The sequence below is a fragment of the Haplochromis burtoni genome, unplaced genomic scaffold, assembly GCF_018398535.1.
Source record: "Haplochromis burtoni strain Fernald_Lab_line unplaced genomic scaffold, NCSU_Asbu1 Contig_95, whole genome shotgun sequence".
Taxonomy (NCBI): Eukaryota; Metazoa; Chordata; class Actinopteri; order Cichliformes; family Cichlidae; genus Haplochromis; species Haplochromis burtoni.
Genome location: NW_024582456.1, coordinates 1,813,004 through 1,830,191, shown reverse-complemented (window position 1 = coordinate 1,830,191; position 17,188 = coordinate 1,813,004). Strand labels below are relative to the sequence as shown.

Sequence of the window (17,188 nt, the reverse complement as noted above, 5' to 3'; positions counted from 1 at the left end):
TTTGTTGTGATTTGGCGCTATATAAATAAAATTGAATTGAATTGATTTAGCCAATATGAACTGTATATTTGGTGAATAAATATATATATTATAAATTAATTCAATAATACTCATGGGCTGTATGTGGCTGGTGTTACATTCAAAATGAAGCGATATTTTTCGTAAAACAACATGTCTCAGTTTCAACATTTTATATGTTATGCACACGTGCTGCTTATGCTGCAACATCCACGCTTTCCAGGAAACAGGGTTGCATTTTTATCTTGTAAATATGGGGAATTGGATTCTCAAGAACATATGCACGTCCATCCATGGGCAGTCAGCTTTATAGTGCACAGGCCGAACTACAGAACCGGTCTAAAGACGTACTTGGAAAAAAAATATGAGATGGCTATGTATTTTACTACAAACTTTGCGTGTATTTCTGTTAGTTTTGCAGTTTACATACAGTTTTGGAGTGTCGCAAATCAAGAAAAAAATGTAATTAATAAATGTTGCCATTATTAATGCATAATTGATAAGTTATGAATGGTGTAGGAGAAACACAACATTTCTCTTAGACATTCTTAGACATTTTTTTGTCTGATTGTACACAGTTGTTTGAAGATTTAATAGCTTGGACTTTGATGAGAACAAGTAAACGTACAAACAAACATGTACAAGGCTACTGATTTTTCTGCTCAAAGTATTTGTTGCAATAGGATGTTCCCAAATCCCTCGGTGTTATCTTTACCAAATCTGTGCACTTGCTTACCTATCTAACTGTGGACCATGACACTAGTGCACACTAACGAATGGACCTCTGCGCAGACTTGACATACTACTGTTAGCCTAGCTTCTGATGAAGTTATTTTAACTTTGGTCAAGAGGGGATAAGCATATCTCTGCATATTAAAAGTTCATATTCGTTTTTAGGAAGCTGGCACAGGTATTGTAACGAGCCACTCATGCACATCGTGCTGTTTAAATAGCCTGCTGTCCCAGTGAGGCTTTAAGACCGCAGAGGGGCTTTTTAATGGGCTACTTGCTGGGAAAACCGGTCTATTCAATTAGTATGATTGATGATCAATGATAGTATAATTACCAGCAACAGGATAATTTCTTCCCATTTTAATTAACCACTAAAATATACGCACGGCACTATTATAAAGATATAATGTTATTTCGCGGAGCATCCACATTTGGAAAATAAAGATATAACCAATAACAAGTGCGCATCCCTCTGACCGACTTGATTTTGCCCCAAACTTTAATTTGCAATTTTATATATAGAGATTCCTGATTGGTCACCGATGTAGTTTAAAATAACACTATGCAAGAGTACGCATTTGGCAGGTTGGGTTTCTGTTGCACAGATTAGGATAATATACAATATTCTTTTTAATTCCAACAATTGGGCCACCTTTACGGAAGCGTAGAGCTGCCACCCAGGCAAAAGAAAAATATAAGTGTATCACGATACACTTGTATTTTTCTTTTGCCTTCGCTTCCGTACCCCCCTTTTCCTTGTCGGAACGCAGGATATTCGACACTTCAAATGCCTTGTCGCGCTGCCCCTCCGGCAGGCGTACGGCGATGTAGTAATAAAGCGAACCCAGACGGTGTCACCCAATATCATACAGTATCGTTGGTCATAAGAGTACGCCCACTGGGTATTGACCAATCAGTGACCACGTTACTGATTGGCGGGTGGCAAATGTCATCCAGTGACGCAAACATTCTCAGGGTCTCATCCATGTTTGACAACAACAAAGGATGATGTATAGGTTAAGTTTCTAAATTGCTTCGTGCTTCGTAGCCGCGGAGTTTTCAGGGTTTGTTATGTTGCTCGAGTACCTGAAACTTTACAGGTGTAGTTTAATTGAGAATGAATGGTAAGTCGCTGAGCTCTGGAAGTGACGGTCGCCCGGCGGACCACAAGCTACAGTTAGCTCACAAACGTCTCTGCTAATTTCGGCTAGCTGGAGAAACTGTGAGCTACGTTTAGCATCTACTCTCCAGAGTTCTGTATATTTGCTAAGAGCGAAATATCGTTTACAGAGAGCTAAGTTAACCAGATTTGGTTTTGAATGGCGTGTCGGTAATGTGAGCTAGTCGGTCCCAAGTGGTCGTAATCTCCTCTTTAAAGAGCAAATACGTGGCGTGACAGAAACCCCGGCTCGCATTGCTTTTCTGTGTTGTAGGTTGTGTACGCCCAAAGCTCTCACATACACTCAAATGAATAGATAACAGTAAATGGAAAAGACACAGAGGACATACTAAATGGCTTTGCAGTGTATTTTTTGTTTTTCTTGCATTCAACGAAATCTGCGAACCGTGAAGGCAGAAGAGCTGCTTTTCAAATATTAAAATGGTAAGACCTTGAATCACAGCGTCAGCTACATCCTCACTGTAACTGCGCACACTCCCTTGCCTAAGACAGATTACTGCATGGTAAAGCGTTTTCTCTCTGCCCTTTTACACAGATTCGCATAGCAGCACTAAATGCTGCTTCGGCAGCTGCAGACGAGTCTCAAGACCCCCTGAGAAACAGCAAGAGTCAGACAAAAGAGGCTCAAGTAGGCTACATACTATATGCTGATGAATAAGCAATATTAGTTCTATCTGCTGATGCAGTCGTTCATCTCTGTACATCCCATTAAGTCAGTTGTATTCCCCCGTTTGATTCTGTCAATAGGAAGCAGAGGCATTCGCTTTATATCACAAAGCTTTGGATCTGCAGAAACATGATAAATTTGAGGAGTCCGCCAAGGCCTACCATGAGCTTCTCAAAACTCCACTGCTCAAAGAGGTAAACACACCAACACAAACTAATAATATGGTTGCACAGAACATCCCATCCATCCATCCATTCTTTTACACTTTCAGGGTTGTGGGGGTGGGTGGGCTATCCTGGCTATCCCAGGGCGAGAGTCAGGGTAAACCCTGAACAGGTCAGCAATCTATCGCAGGGCTAACACATTGAGACGGTCTCTGGCAGGAAGCCGGAGTACCTGGAGAGAACCCACAAAAACATGGGGAGAACATGCAAACGCAACACAGCTTTGCCCCAATCAGATGGTGGATTCGTAATTAGGACGTAGTAGCTGTGAGGCAACAGTGCTAACAACTGTGGCGCTCCTTAAATTAAAGCTGTTCTAAAATTAGCGCATTACCTATAGAGGTCATTTATTTTTTTCTATAATTCCACCATCCAGTCAACAGTGCGCCGGTATTCTCATCACTGACAGCCATCTCACCCAAGATCCTTGTCTGCTCCCATTCTGTCAGTCTCCATGACTGATTGAATGTGGTGAAACCGGCATCAGTGGATGTGTGCATGCACAGAAGTCCATCGCTTGGTCAAGGATGACCATGGGGGAGATAAAGAATGAAGCAGACGCTGCCTCACTTGCTCCGTTGGCTCTCTACGCTGTGATGTTTCTCTTTATTAAAGAGCTGGAGAAAATCAATTTATCAGCAGCGCAGACCTTAACAAAAGCTTTTATAAAGGCAGAGAAGGAGACCCCGAACCTACCCAGGATGCTGTTATCAAAATGTTGGAAAAGAAAAACTTAAAAATGAACTATTAAGAGGCTATAATTTGCATGGCTGCAGATGATATGGAGGAGTTGATAATTGACAGGAAAGTGCCAAAATTCCAGGAGCTGAATGAAAGGGCTCAAGCTCTGAAACTCATCTAAGCACCCTACCTGATGAGCTCATCCTGCATCCCATGTTTGTGAATTGCAATGAGACCAGTGCAGTGCATTTAGCATTCAAACTGAAACGCCACACGTAGCCAGCTTGGAGGCTCATTTGATCATGAGGACTAAAGTGGTGATCTGTGATATTTAAAGTTTCACACATTGTTGCAGATTTTCTTCCATTTGTGTTTCTCAGGACATACATTTTCATACTTTGTGTCATTATGAACATATCATGTTAACCATTTTCTGTGTAGAATTCAGTTTCACTGCGTAAATAAAATTGGCCATGTTGACATTATTTACCTTGCTTGATCTTATCAAGACCCCATGGGTTTGGTGTTGAATCTAATGTATCCTCTTAATATTTCAGGCCATGCCCTCTGATGATCAGAGAGTGGGCCTCAAGCACCCCGGATTGATGCTGAAATATTCAACTTTTAAAAATCTGGCTAGTATGGCTGCGTTACGGGATGACCTGGAGACCGCTATGGAGTTTTACTTAGAGGTAATGTGTCACTTTAACTTGATTAAATTCAATGACCGAATGAATAACGCTGGCAGGTGTTCTTACTATAAATTCTGCTCTGCTCTGTTCTCAGGCTGTCATGTTGGATTCCACTGATGTGAACATGTGGTACAAAATTGGTCAGGTGGCTGTGCGACTGGTGCGCATTCCTCTGGCTCGTCATGCATTCCAGGAAGGATTGCACTGTAACCCTGACCACTGGCCCTGCCTGGACAACCTCATAACTATACTCTATACACTCAGTGACTACAGCTGTATGTAACATGTCATCATAAGCTTTTCACGGTCAGGTTAAGAGCTCATGTATGGGGGGGAAAGTAGCTAACATTTCTCTATGTATTTCCAGGCTGTTTGTACTTCATTTCCAAAGCCCTAGAGAAGGACCATTGTTACACCAAAGGTCTGGTGTTGAAGGAAAAAATATTTGAGGAACAACCTTGTCTGAAGAGGGATACGATGCAGATGTTCATGAAATGGTAAAGGCAACTTTCTTTTAAGTTCTTAATCTGTTTACGAGTTGCACCATACTTTTCCATGACTGACAAACTTGTCTCCGTCTTATTTTTTTTTTTTTTTACTTTTCTCAGTGATATTTCTATTCACTATGTGGAAGTAGAAGAAGACGAACGCAAATCCATTATGGAAGAGGCACTAGAGATAAGGAGGCGCAGGCAGGCTCTCTCTCTTTCTGAACCAAAACCTGACCTTGTACTCATTCAGCCCATCCACAGCTTCTCGTGAGTGCTCTGCTGTTGTTGCTGTCTGCGTCATTTCATCACACAGTCAGCATTTAACCATAGATTATTTGTTTTAATGAGAACAGATTATTGTTAATTATTACAATGCTATGGTTTACATCAGCAGAAAATGCAGAATCTGTTAGATTTGTATTGTTTATTGTCATTTATGCTTAGAAAAATTAGTCATATATGCTTAGAAGTATATAATCATTTGTAGATTAAAAGAATGTCTCATCCTAGGAGGTCTGTAACAACTCTGTGTAGCATGAAGAGGGGGGTGCGTTCACTCCTCTACAGAGTGTTCTGGCATAGATCACACACCTCCTAGGAGAGGTCATATCTTCTCTTGGTGATATATGGTATAGCAAACACACGTATATCTGTTTGAGTGTAAGAGCCTTTTGTTTAGATGGACCGCTAGACTCCTGGCACCAGCTTTGGGGAGTCACATCTTGACCCCCCCCACACACACACACACATACTTACGCAACGCACAGGCAAGGTACTCTTTGTGTGTATGTAGACGTCTTATGTTAATGAACCTATGTATATTCATGTGAGCTCAATAAAAGAACAATGTTATGGGGGAGCGGACGAGAGCGACTGGGGTCAAGCGAAGGAACGGCGCTTGTCGTGGTTCTCTCCCTCATGCATGAGTAACGCAAAGAATTTTGCCTACTTGTGTCTTGCTTTTGCTGTGTAGTAAATTGTCCTTAACGTTCCAGCGAATAGGTTTATGCTACAAACCTATCACTGGACCAAATTTTTTGCTATATCTTCTGTATTTATTGCAGATGGAAACATCTGGGTGAAAGTCTCCTTGCAATGTACAGACATCAGACCACGTGTGAGCTACCACGCCCAAGTCTTGGCCGCAGAATTGACTTGTCAGAGTACCGTGACCCAAACGTCCTCCAGAACATCCCCCAGCCAAGCAGCCCTGTCAGTATGGGCCAGACCACAGTGCTAAGCAGCAGCCCCAGTTCATCCCTGCCTCCAGTGGTCTTCACTGAGCCAGCAGTGATGGCTCAATCTGGCAATCAACCTCAAATTGCCACCAGTCAGTCCACTGTAGAGGTCAACACCTTTGTTCCACCTGTTGGTCAGTGCTGTTTGTCTTGCCTCTCAATGTGATTATTTGTATCAATTAAAAGTATTATTGTTGTTGTTATTGTAGCCATTTAAATGTTCTCAAATCTTCACAGCTACAGCAATGGAAGTGTCGCTCACAGATAAGGTGAAGAAAGCGCCGAAACGGAAACGCGTGGTAGAAGATAGCGGGGAAACGGCAAAGCGGCGCTCTGCACGTGTTCGAAACACTAAATGCAAGAAGGAGGAGAAGATTGATTTTCAGGAACTGCTTTTTAAATACCTACCTTCTAGGTAGCCGCTCTTTACTGAACCTTATGTAGAATGCGTAAATCTTACAGGTCTATTATAGTTTTGTTGATGTAAAAGTATTTTTCTGGTTTCTCTTAGGCTAAAGAAATTTGATCCTGATAATGACGATGAGAGCCTCAGTAATCTCGAGACACAGTGTGATGGCAAGGATGACATACAGCCTCTGCATGGGAGTTGCTTACCTGTGGACTCAGTTGAATACATGAAGTCTGGTATGTGGTGCATCCTAAATGTGTATTCACAATATCATATCTCATTTTGGTGTTTCCATCATATTAACACACTGTCCACTCCTTCCTCCAGAACAACAAGATGTCCACAACTTCCTACTTGACAATATGGCCAATGGTGGTATACTGGACCTGATGATGCGCTATCTGAAAGCAGTGGGTCAGAAATTCATGGAGGAGTGGCCCCGGGGCTTGACTGCTGTGGTCTTGGAGGTCTATCAGACCTGGAGGAAGCACAGTAACGGTCTTCCTAATCCTCTCCTTCGGGACTGCAGCAACCAGCATATCCAGGTAAATGAAAGTTGGTTAATTTTATGGTTGCTTGAATGTCTTTTATCATCATGTTTATGGCTTAACATTAATTTACTTTAAGCCCTTTAAGGCTTTTCTCTAAAGATCTAGTTTTGTTTTTTTGTTTTTTTAACGTATGCAGGGGATGTTGACAATGAGCTTGGCCTGTATGGAACTGCAGTTGGAGCAATGGTTACACAGCAAAGGGAAGGCTGGTAAGTCTGAGTGAGCTTCATAATTTTTCTCATAGCCTAGTAGATTTTGAAAAGATCAATTTGGACAAATAACACTACTGAGCAAAGCATTCAAGAGCCTGAATGTGAGAAATGTGTTGCCATTTATCTAGCATTTTAAATTTGGCTAAATGATCTAAAAGGTGTCACTGTTGAAGTTGAACATGATGATATGTAGTATTTGTTTTACAATGGAAATTCATTGTTTATTTTTGGCTTGCATTCATATTTTAATTCCTTATCCAGTTACTCCTAGAAGAAGCAGCAGTGGCTCTGGAAACAATACCACTGACTCAGAATTTCCTGGGCAGCACTTCCAGGGTGATTTATTACTTCTCGCTCTTGGTGCATCTCAAAGAGATCTGTTTGAGGATGACTGGCTGGATGTCATGGTGCGAGTATACTGGCTAAAGGCACGATTCCTGGCCCTGCAGGTAAAGTTTATATGTCTATTTATATTTTACTTGATTATTATTGAGTTATTTTTTCACTCAGTAACAGTGCATTTCTTGTTTTGACAGGGGGACATGGAATTGGCTCTGGAGAGCTATGATGTCTGTGTAGGCCTTTTGCAGAGCAAATCAAAGAGCCCAGATGGGAAACAGTACACAATCAACCTGCCTAACCTTCGTGTAGATGCAGCAATCTCTGTAGAGGAGGTTTGTGTGCTGGCCAGTATATATATATATATATATATATATATATATATATATATATTTTATTAATATATTATTAATATATTTCCCATTTCTCTCTTATGGGGTTTATCAGAATCAAAATACTTAATTATGTAATATATAAATGTATGTATATATGGCGTATGTAAAAGAGAGAGGGGAATTTTTAAGCATTCATTTCTTTCATAGCAATTTAAGCTTGAAAATATCGAAGTGCTTATTTTGTAGATGTTTTGACTGTGTTTTTGGTGGGTTTTCTCTGTTCCCACACACAGATTGACAAAAGGCTAAAGTGTCTGGAGCGCTGTCAATCTTTGGAAGAGATCCAGCGCCTCTTTGAGTCATCGGACTTCGACTCAGTGGTGCGTCTGCTGCAGCCCACCCTTAATTATGGGAGCAGGAGCAAACCTCTGGAGTTTGTGAGCTCAACACCTGAGCGTCCCGCACAGTTGACGTTACTACAGGTTAGACAAACTACAGTGATATCAGTGGAATCGCTAAACGATTTGAAATGCGTAATTATTTCTAACCCTGTGTCCTAGAACTCACTATTGAAGCTGCAGGACTACCAGCAGTGTTTGGAGTGCAGCGAGCTGGCCTTGAATGAAGCCCTCCAGCAGCTCAACTCTGCTCCAAGCAGCTCTCCACCTAGCAAGGAGGAGTGGGTTAGCACCATTGTGAAGTTGCTAGATGGCATCGAGGTCTGCTTCAATAAAGAGGCGGAGCTTCTGAGCAATGTCCCCCACTTCTCTAGTATGGCTCGACTGGCAAACAACCTAATCCAGGTTCAAAGAGAGTTTCTGTTCGCCTTAAGTAATGCTTTAATTCACGCAACATTAAGGTACCGATACACTTCATTTTTAGATTGCTAATTTATTGTGCTGTCGGTTTGCGTTTCAGCTGATTGATCTTAGCATGACCATTTCTGATGATCCCAAGGAGCCATTTTTCTTCTCAGTCCTGCCTTGGATTATCCTGTATCGCATTATCAAGCACGAAGAGGCTGCCTTTGACTGTATGCTTCGACAGCATATGTCTGTAGGGGATGATGAAGGTTTGTTGACATCTTGCTTTTATGCTTTTTAGTTTTCCTTCAGTGTACTGTATATGCCATGTCAGTTGTTACACTGAGTGACACTGTCAAGTCTTAATTTTTAGAGGACTCAGACACCCCCATGCTGCCCTCCTCCCTGATGCTTCTAAACACGGCCCACGAGTATCTTGGCCGTCGGTCCTTGTGCTGCAGCTCAGACGGAGCCCTTCTCAAATTTTTTGTAAGTTTGTTTGCTCTCTGCAAATGCTACATCAACACCAAAAAAAACAAAACAAAGTAATGTACAGCCTGACATGTAGGCTGTACATTACTTCGTTTTTTTGTTCTTTTTTTCAAAAACATATGAAAATGTTTTTAAATATTTGTTTTTGTTGGTTTAGGTGCGAGTTTTGGAAAAAGAATTTGCAGCCTCTACTAGCAGTGACTCTCACCCCTACAAGGAGGAGTTGGAAATGGCCCTGGAACAGTGCTTTTTCTGTTTATATGCCTACCCCAGTAAGAAGAGCAAGGCCCGCTACCTTGAAGATCATTCATCTCCACAGGTTATAGATGCTTAAAACACTCTGCTTGATTTAACGTGTTATAGTTTAGTGTTTGATCTACAAGCGGCTCTGCCAAGCAGAAGTTAATTAATTTAATGACATCGTCCAGAAGTCAATACCTGAAGAACAGGCAGAATTGCTGAGAGGTAACTTAAGGTCGGACTATTTTGTGTGATTTCCCAGTGGTACTGACAAACCTGCATAAATAGTGAGTTGTTTAGCTGAGGGCTGATGACTCAGACAGGCCCTCATGACACACAGAAAAAGTCTGTTATATCCATTAATGTTGTTTTGCTGGTGAGGAATACACTTCTGATGTCACTGAAATAAATTGCACCGGTGAAATAGCATTAATGGCACTGATTCAGTGTGTGAGGAAAAATGCAACCACATTTAGATTAACGACTTACCAGCAGAATTGTGGTTTGTGGGCTTTTAGACTTTTACCGTAATTTAGTGAAATCGTCTTTGAGTAACGCACAAGATAATGAAATATTTAGTATATAACAGCATGCTTCCTTTATTGCTTTGTCACTATAGGAGATGCTTGACAGAGTTCTCTGTAAATAGTTACATTTGATTGAAGATAAAGAGTCAAAGGGAGCGAAAAAGGTAAACTCGTGTTATATTATAAGAGATAAAGTGACTCAGCAGGAGGTTTGTGTGTAAAGTACCCAATCTCTTGTATTTTTGTAGTACTTGCGTTTAGCCACCAGGTGGGGGTCATTCCCACAGTTGTATGTCATTGGTTTTCAGTGGCTGGAGTCGTAACTGTACACTGTAACTAATGAAAGAATAGTCTTATTGGGACCTTTTAGCAGTAATTGCTGTAGGTATTAATTTCCCGTGGTATTGCTCTGCTTTAAGGTTGAGCTTCTGTGGAGCGATGCCCTCTTCATGTTTCAGTATTTCAAACCAAAGTCGCTGCCTGAGTTTGACAGCTATAAGACGAGTACAGTGTCTGCAGAATTGGCCAATTTGCTGAGGAGGTTTGCAAGCATCGCCCCCCCAAGTGACACTCCCGTCCTCACAATGGATGAAGTGGCAGCCTACATTGAGGACATGACAGAAAAGGTCAGTTTGTGGGGCCATGGTGAAGAAGTGAGAAGCACTAAGTGACTTGGACGTTATAAACAGGGTCTTCCTTGCTATAATATTTATATATATTTAATATATTTTTTAAAAGCCTTGAAGTCAGTAACAGTCTCGTCTAATTAAGATTTTTTTGTTTCTCTCTTTAAGGCTCCATGCCTTCCTGAGGGCAGTGCTCCTGCACCTCCGATCATCAATGAGATCTACTACCTTGTGGCGGACTATCATTTTAAGAACAAGGAGCAATCCAAAGCCATCAAGTTCTATATGCATGACATATGTGTTTGTCCTAACAGGTAGCTCATTGCACACAGTAATCAATTTTTTGTTCTTAATGTTTTAAAGTTAAGGTTTACTGTAATTTTTGTTTGAAAAAAGCACAAAATTGGATGTGCAGAGGAATTGTTTGTATTTGTTTGTTTTTAGAAAGTAACATAGTGTACTTTTAAATGCAGTGAGAATACTGAAGTGTTTTTCCTCGTCTTGCTTTAGGTTTGACTCCTGGGCAGGTATGGCTTTAGCGAGGGCCAGCCGTATCCAAGACAAGCTCAACTCCAATGAGCTGAAAAGCGACGTTCCCATATGGAAGCACTCCCAAGCAGTGCTTAACTGCTTTAAGAGGGCTCTGGAGATCGACAGCTCCAATCTGTCATTGTGGATAGAGTATGGTACCATGTCATATGCGCTGCATTCGTTTGCTTCACGGCAGCTCAAACAGTGGCGCAGTGAGCTTCCCCCTGAGGTGGTTAAACAGGTGAGGCATGCTCTGACATATAACTCACCTGTGTTTCCTATCCTTTTTGTTTTAAACGTTCACCTTTTTTTTTTTTTTTTTTAAAGACATTAACTCACCGATTGCATTGGGCCACTTCTTGCTCATTCCATACTGGCAGTCTTTATAGAGTCAATTAATCTACCCCCTTGAGCTACAACGTTCATGATGTTTCCAACATGTGCATGTTTGTGTGTCTGTGGTGTTTCAGATGGAAGAAAGGAGAGACTCCATGTTGGAGACGGCCTTTCAGTGTTTTCAGGGCGCCTCCCGTTGTGAGGGTGACAGTGACGAAGAAGAGTGGCTGATTCACTACATGCTGGGAAAGATAGCAGAGAAACGTAGACAGCCTCCGTCGGGATATCTGCAGCTTTATAAAAAGGTGAAGTGGTTTGGTGACAAGAAGCTAGACCAGTGGTTCTCCCATTTTGTAAAAAAAAAATTTAAAATATAAATCGCTAACGTTCAATACGATTCATCAATGTTCCATCAGAAAATCTTACCATCATATTTTCCCCTGGTTTTGCCCCACCAGGGTTGCTTACCCCACAGTTTGAGTATCACAGGGCTAGACACATTGTTTAAATCAGGGGTGTCAAACTCAAATACACAGTGGGCCAAAATTCAAAAGTGGCTCAAACTCGCGGGCTAACATTAATATTCATTGAGAAAAAAAAAATCTTCCTCCAAATATAACAAGGAATCATTTCTTATGGACTCAAACAAGTTTTGCTGAAAAACTGAATATGGAACAAGCAAAGCTTAATACTAAACAATATATATAACTTATATAAATGTATATATAACTTAATATTGCACACATGCAAAATCAAAATTCAAATTAAATAATACATCAGTGGAATTAATTTCTTAAATAAAAATTGTATTTGCAGCCTTCTGAATTAAATTTTATCATTTTATCATTTATCAAATTTTCATCATATTCTCCCACCTGTCCAGGAAGCTCCTGTTTTCTGACTTTCTTTTTGCCATTTTGGGATAGGTAGCATGGCAGTATTTGCATGGTTGCTATGACTATGGTCAACAGACCATAGTCATAGCATAGTCAACAGAGGAGAGGGTGCTAATGGGTCCTGTCATGACGTGTCAAAACACCAACAGCATCCTGGGAATTGTATTATTAGCAGTACATGCACTGTATAATACTGGCAGGCCAGCTCTAATGGTAATTTTGTTTGGCTTCGCAGGCCAAATGTAATTAGGCTGCGGGCCAGAGTTTGACACCTATGGTTTAAATGATCCTACATAGTGTGTGTGTCAAGAACTCTTTAAATAATTGATGTTTAATAATAAACATTGGTATTGAGGTGTGACTTGCCTGGAACTTTTCTAAGGATAGCACAACGTTAAATGTATTCCTTTCAGTTTCATTAGATATTAGTTAAGTAATAACACAAAAACCACGAGGACTGTTCCAGTCATTGTAATCAACCTTTGATTGCCAATGTATTCTTTTTTTTCTTCTCTCTGGTGTTGTTTCATAATCCACCTACAGAAGCAAAGATCACTGCCCTTCCACTCCCGCAAGATGTTTCCTTCTTTTCTTTTTCTTTTGTCTCTTTCTTCCCTTTGGCAGAACAGTTAGTCATAACTGTGTTGTTCTGATTAGATTGTTGGAAGCACATGAACTGTATGACCCGTGATTTCAGCAGGCATTTTTTTATGCGTTTAGGAGTTAATTTCATTTGGCAGATGATTGTCAGGTTGGTGACTCTCACCTTTTCTGTGTTTATAGGCAGCAAACTATCTGCACGAAGAAGCTGCCAGATACCCCCGTAAAATCCATTACCATAATCCTCCTGACCTGGCCATGGAAGCCCTGGAGGTATGCTATCTGTGACATGTGGCTCCCAATAGTTTCTAGTTGTGTTACATCAGTGCTGTGTTATGTAAGATTACTGCCTGGAAACATTCACATTTTAAAGACATTCTCTGCATATATTAAACTTCTTCTAGCTGCATTTCCGTTTGAGTGCCACCATCCTGAAACTACTAGAGGCTGATGAGCCAGATCTGGAACACGAGCTTTTGTTTAACTTACTGGTTGAAGCAGCTACAGGACCATTTGCGAGGGGAGAAGAGAAAAGTATGCCAAGCATGCCAAGGGCCCATGAGAAGTAAGTTATAAAAAATACAACACAAGAAGTGTGATATAAAAGTCAAATTTAAAAAAATCATGCAGAAGAACTTATTCTTGTTTTTGATTTATTTCAGGGAGAAACCGCCCTCTATGATGGATGAAGACTTTAACTGTCCCTCAGTCTGTATAGGGAATGTCCTTAACTCATCCATTCCATCAGTTGTCACCCCAGGTCTGACATCACCTCCTTATGTGGCCACGCCGTTTGACCACGATTACGCCAAACGCAAAACACTCCGAAGGCAACAGTGGCAGCAGCAGCGGCATGAGGAGCGGCAGGCTGATGGTACAGTCCCAGTCCTAGACACTGTCTCAGGGGTCGGGCTCTTTGGAGCTCTTTCTGCGCTGGGACAGGACGCCCACTGGGGAGTGTTCCGATTGCTAATCACCATGCTTAATTGCTTTGGTTTCAGTTACAATGATTCCTGTGCACTGGGTGATTGGGATGTGGTGAAATGGGCAATATGGCTACTGATTATTTGACTAATTTGCAGCAGCAGTGTTGAAAGAGACAGATTTCAAGGTTGGGTATGACAGAGCATTAAGGTTTGCATATATCTGTGTGTAGGTGTATTGGTGGCATATCCTTCTCTTGTGGCTCTTTATTGCTGGCACCATGTTCTTTCCTAACTATCACTTTGCCCCTCCTAATATGTAATAGTTGTTGTTGTGTTGCAACTTCCTCAGGGTTTTAACATCCAGCATTTGTTCTGTTGCTGATATAGGGGTTGCATACATGAGCTGCTGTTTATCACACCAAGAAAAGCTGAAAATTCTCAGTGATCTGGATTTTTATTAAGACTTGTGACTGGTACTTGTTCAAAGTCTGCTGCTAAGCATAACCAGTTAGTTTACTTTAACCTGGTAGATTCTTGAATTTAAAGTCCTATAAATATTTATGCATGCCTTGCACAGCTCAGAAGTGAAAGGTTAGATTGATTAAGTTGGATGATGTATTTGAGGGTTTTTTATCTGTAATTAAGTGCATTTAGTATTAAATAAATAAATGGAAGTTCAGTATTTATACACACACATTTTTAGACGGCAGAGGTCAGATTAGTTCGGTCTGCAGGTAGAAAAACTTGATGGTGTTTGGATTTTATTATGCAGATAAAAATCTAGTTTAACATGCTCGATGTGCTCGACATGTCAGCGCTGATAAACAGAATTGTTTTTGTGAAATGTGATTTTTCTCATGAAGCTGGAAATGAAAGTAGAAAATTTTAATTCTTAAAAAAAAATAAATTTGATAGTTCTATGTAGTAATGTGCTAATAGCACAATATTGCTTTCAGCAATGTAAATATACTACCGCATGTACAGTTAACATTATAAGAGACCTTACTGACTCACGCGAACTAACCATCTGTTATGTTCTTGCGGTGTGTACTGTAAGCCTAACTGCCTTTCTTTTAAATTAAGGGACAACACTTTAAGTATTGCAAGATGGGCTGTTTTTTTTTTGTTTGTTTGTTTGTTTGTTTTTTTATTCCAGTGGTTGTTGCATACTTACACAATGACTGTGCAGCAGAGCTGATTTCAATTTCCTGAACTGTAAAGGCCGAGTGCTGTTTGGACCAAAGAGTCTTGGACATTGTTTCCATGTGACAAGAACTGTGACATCTGTCCACCCACCCCATGTATCATGTTGAGCTTGAATGTGCAAATAACGCAGCCATATTGCCCATGTTGCCAGTTTTGTCACCCTTTCCAGATTCCTTCCTACCTACCTACCTACCTGCCTGCTACCTCTTTGCCTGCTTGCTTTTACCACCTGCTTTGCCATTTATATGCATGTAGTTCTAATGGGGTGAATGCCTTCACAACTGGACAAAGTCCGTCCTTTTATCACAATCCACTAAATTGTCTGGTGTATCATATGGTCACATTTTTATGTGGGCTCAGTGTGGGGGGTAATTTTGCAGAAAGTCAAACTTCTGGGAGAGATTTCAAAACCTTGCGTGAGTCATGTTTGCTATTTACCACTAATTGGATCTAATTTCTAATTATGGCCAATTAGTGTGAAAATGTCAAGTCAGAAAGAATGTGGCTGCCCTGTTATTGGCACTCAAAACTGAGACTGAAGCCAGAAAATGCCCCACTATGCACATTGCTGCTTGCAGGTGTCCAATTTCTCTGTCTTGAGTCCTGCTTAAAGTGCATCAGCGTGGTAAAACCGCAGGACCAGATTCAGACATGCATTTATGAAATCTTTATGTTCATTATTGACTCTTCGACACTTTTCGAAGAATTCTTCCTGGACTACTCCCATGATTTGATTTCATTTTTAAAATTCTAATAGTAAAATGGGAGAAAATTTATTCTTGGTTTTATTCATGTTGCAGATTCTGGACTTAATTTGTAACCTGCAGATTTTCTTATAGAAAGAAATGTGTGTCTGAATCACGTTCTACACTTTCAAGGGGAGTGGCATTAAATTTGCATTCAGTTGTCTCGAAGCATAAATGACTGATTTTTCTCTTTCTTTTTTTAATAATCTTTTCTATAAATTAAGAGGTGCAATATTTGCTTGATTATATTTTAAAACCAGCTCCCCGTATCTTCAACAGCCTCACCAGAGTTTGACCATGATTACTGCCTGCCCAGGTCTTCAATATGGCTGGCTTCCCTGAATGGTACTGCTCTTCAAACCCACCAAACCTTTTAAGAGGCTATATTTTGAATCTAGAGTGAAGTGCTTTCTTGTAGGAAGCACTGAATGCACAGCTGTCAGTTTACACAAATTTTACAGTACCATAGTAACTTGGCTGTTGACTCATGACTGAATCTTTTGAAAAGCCCTTTGTGTGCATTATTCTCTGAAATAGCTAAAGCTTGTTGCCCTCTTGATTCTTATTTACAGTTCTCAGCCCAGGATTATTTTTTCCTGAGACTGCAGAACGTAATTAGGAGGAACTGTAGCATTTAAAAACCAAAACAAAAAACTGTTTTACTTACAAAAACAGACCATCTCTCTTTGTGCGATGCACTAATAAGAATTTCTGGCTCATGAGTTGTTTTTTTTTCTCCTAAATATGTATATACCCCCCCTCCTCCCCACATTACAACAGGAAATGTTTGTCACATTACCACCAATTCCAAAAAGGCATCCACAGCATGCTGTTACATATAATGAATTATTATGAAAGTTTTCACTGTACAGTATTTTCACTTGATCTTTATGAAAGATCACTTCACCAGAATTACCTTTTTGTACACAAAAACTCACAAATATGTATAATTCTCCATTTTTATCCCAAATACTGAAGTTATCTGTCTGCGGCCATGCAACTGGCAGCATAACCCTTGTTTTCTTTTTTTTTCCTTTCCTCCCCCTCTTTGTTTGTTTTGCCAGAACGCAGTCAGGACAGTGAGGTTGTCTTGCTTTCTGACTCCAACTCCACTCAGGATGCCTTCACAGACCCTGCTAGCTCACAAGACAGCAGCCACAAACTCGCCTCCGGGAAAGCAAGCTCATCGTCGTCAGAGAGTACAACCCCGGTAAAGGATGGCCAGCCAGCATCTGAGGACACAGGTAATCAGAGATTAAATGAGCCTTTTATTGCTTCAGGCACATGTTGGCCCGTTCCTACGTAAAGTAGCATTTTGAAGATTTTTATTAAATTAAATGTTCGTGTAGTTAAGGTTCCCAAATGAGGGAATACAAACTTAGTGTTTGATATGAAATAAATTTTATTTGAAAGTTATTGTTTTCTCTTGCCGTTGTTTAAATAGATCATAACATCACTTAAAAATGACATCTTCCTTCTCTCACTTCGAG

General features: G+C 40.5%; 1 protein-coding gene across 5 annotated transcripts in view; it reads left to right on the top strand.

Moving 5' to 3' along the window:
• Positions 1–1,699: 1,699 nt before the first annotated feature.
• cabin1 (calcineurin binding protein 1) overlaps positions 1,700–17,188 on the top strand; it is a 38,480-nt gene continuing 22,991 nt past the window's right edge. For 2 of the 5 annotated variants that reach the window (XM_014335079.2, XM_014335078.2), the window contains exons 1-28: positions 1,700–2,353; positions 2,466–2,558; positions 2,678–2,791; positions 4,060–4,194; positions 4,289–4,469; positions 4,562–4,691; positions 4,803–4,952; positions 5,750–6,057; positions 6,161–6,338; positions 6,435–6,568; positions 6,660–6,877; positions 7,020–7,092; positions 7,357–7,544; positions 7,632–7,769; positions 8,063–8,251; positions 8,330–8,572; positions 8,688–8,841; positions 8,946–9,061; positions 9,222–9,383; positions 10,251–10,457; positions 10,626–10,771; positions 10,968–11,229; positions 11,459–11,629; positions 13,004–13,093; positions 13,225–13,385; positions 13,483–13,694; positions 15,978–16,043; positions 16,763–16,942. In XM_014335079.2, coding sequence (XP_014190565.1) covers positions 2,351–2,353; positions 2,466–2,558; positions 2,678–2,791; positions 4,060–4,194; positions 4,289–4,469; positions 4,562–4,691; positions 4,803–4,952; positions 5,750–6,057; positions 6,161–6,338; positions 6,435–6,568; positions 6,660–6,877; positions 7,020–7,092; positions 7,357–7,544; positions 7,632–7,769; positions 8,063–8,251; positions 8,330–8,572; positions 8,688–8,841; positions 8,946–9,061; positions 9,222–9,383; positions 10,251–10,457; positions 10,626–10,771; positions 10,968–11,229; positions 11,459–11,629; positions 13,004–13,093; positions 13,225–13,385; positions 13,483–13,694; positions 15,978–16,043; positions 16,763–16,942 — 4,402 coding nt within the window. In that variant the 5' untranslated portion in view covers positions 1,700–2,350. The remainder of the gene's footprint in view (positions 2,354–2,465; positions 2,559–2,677; positions 2,792–4,059; positions 4,195–4,288; positions 4,470–4,561; positions 4,692–4,802; positions 4,953–5,749; positions 6,058–6,160; positions 6,339–6,434; positions 6,569–6,659; positions 6,878–7,019; positions 7,093–7,356; positions 7,545–7,631; positions 7,770–8,062; positions 8,252–8,329; positions 8,573–8,687; positions 8,842–8,945; positions 9,062–9,221; positions 9,384–10,250; positions 10,458–10,625; positions 10,772–10,967; positions 11,230–11,458; positions 11,630–13,003; positions 13,094–13,224; positions 13,386–13,482; positions 13,695–15,977; positions 16,044–16,762; positions 16,943–17,188) is intronic. The other 3 variants (XM_005926993.2, XM_005926996.2, XM_014335080.2) reach the window with 3 other exon arrangements.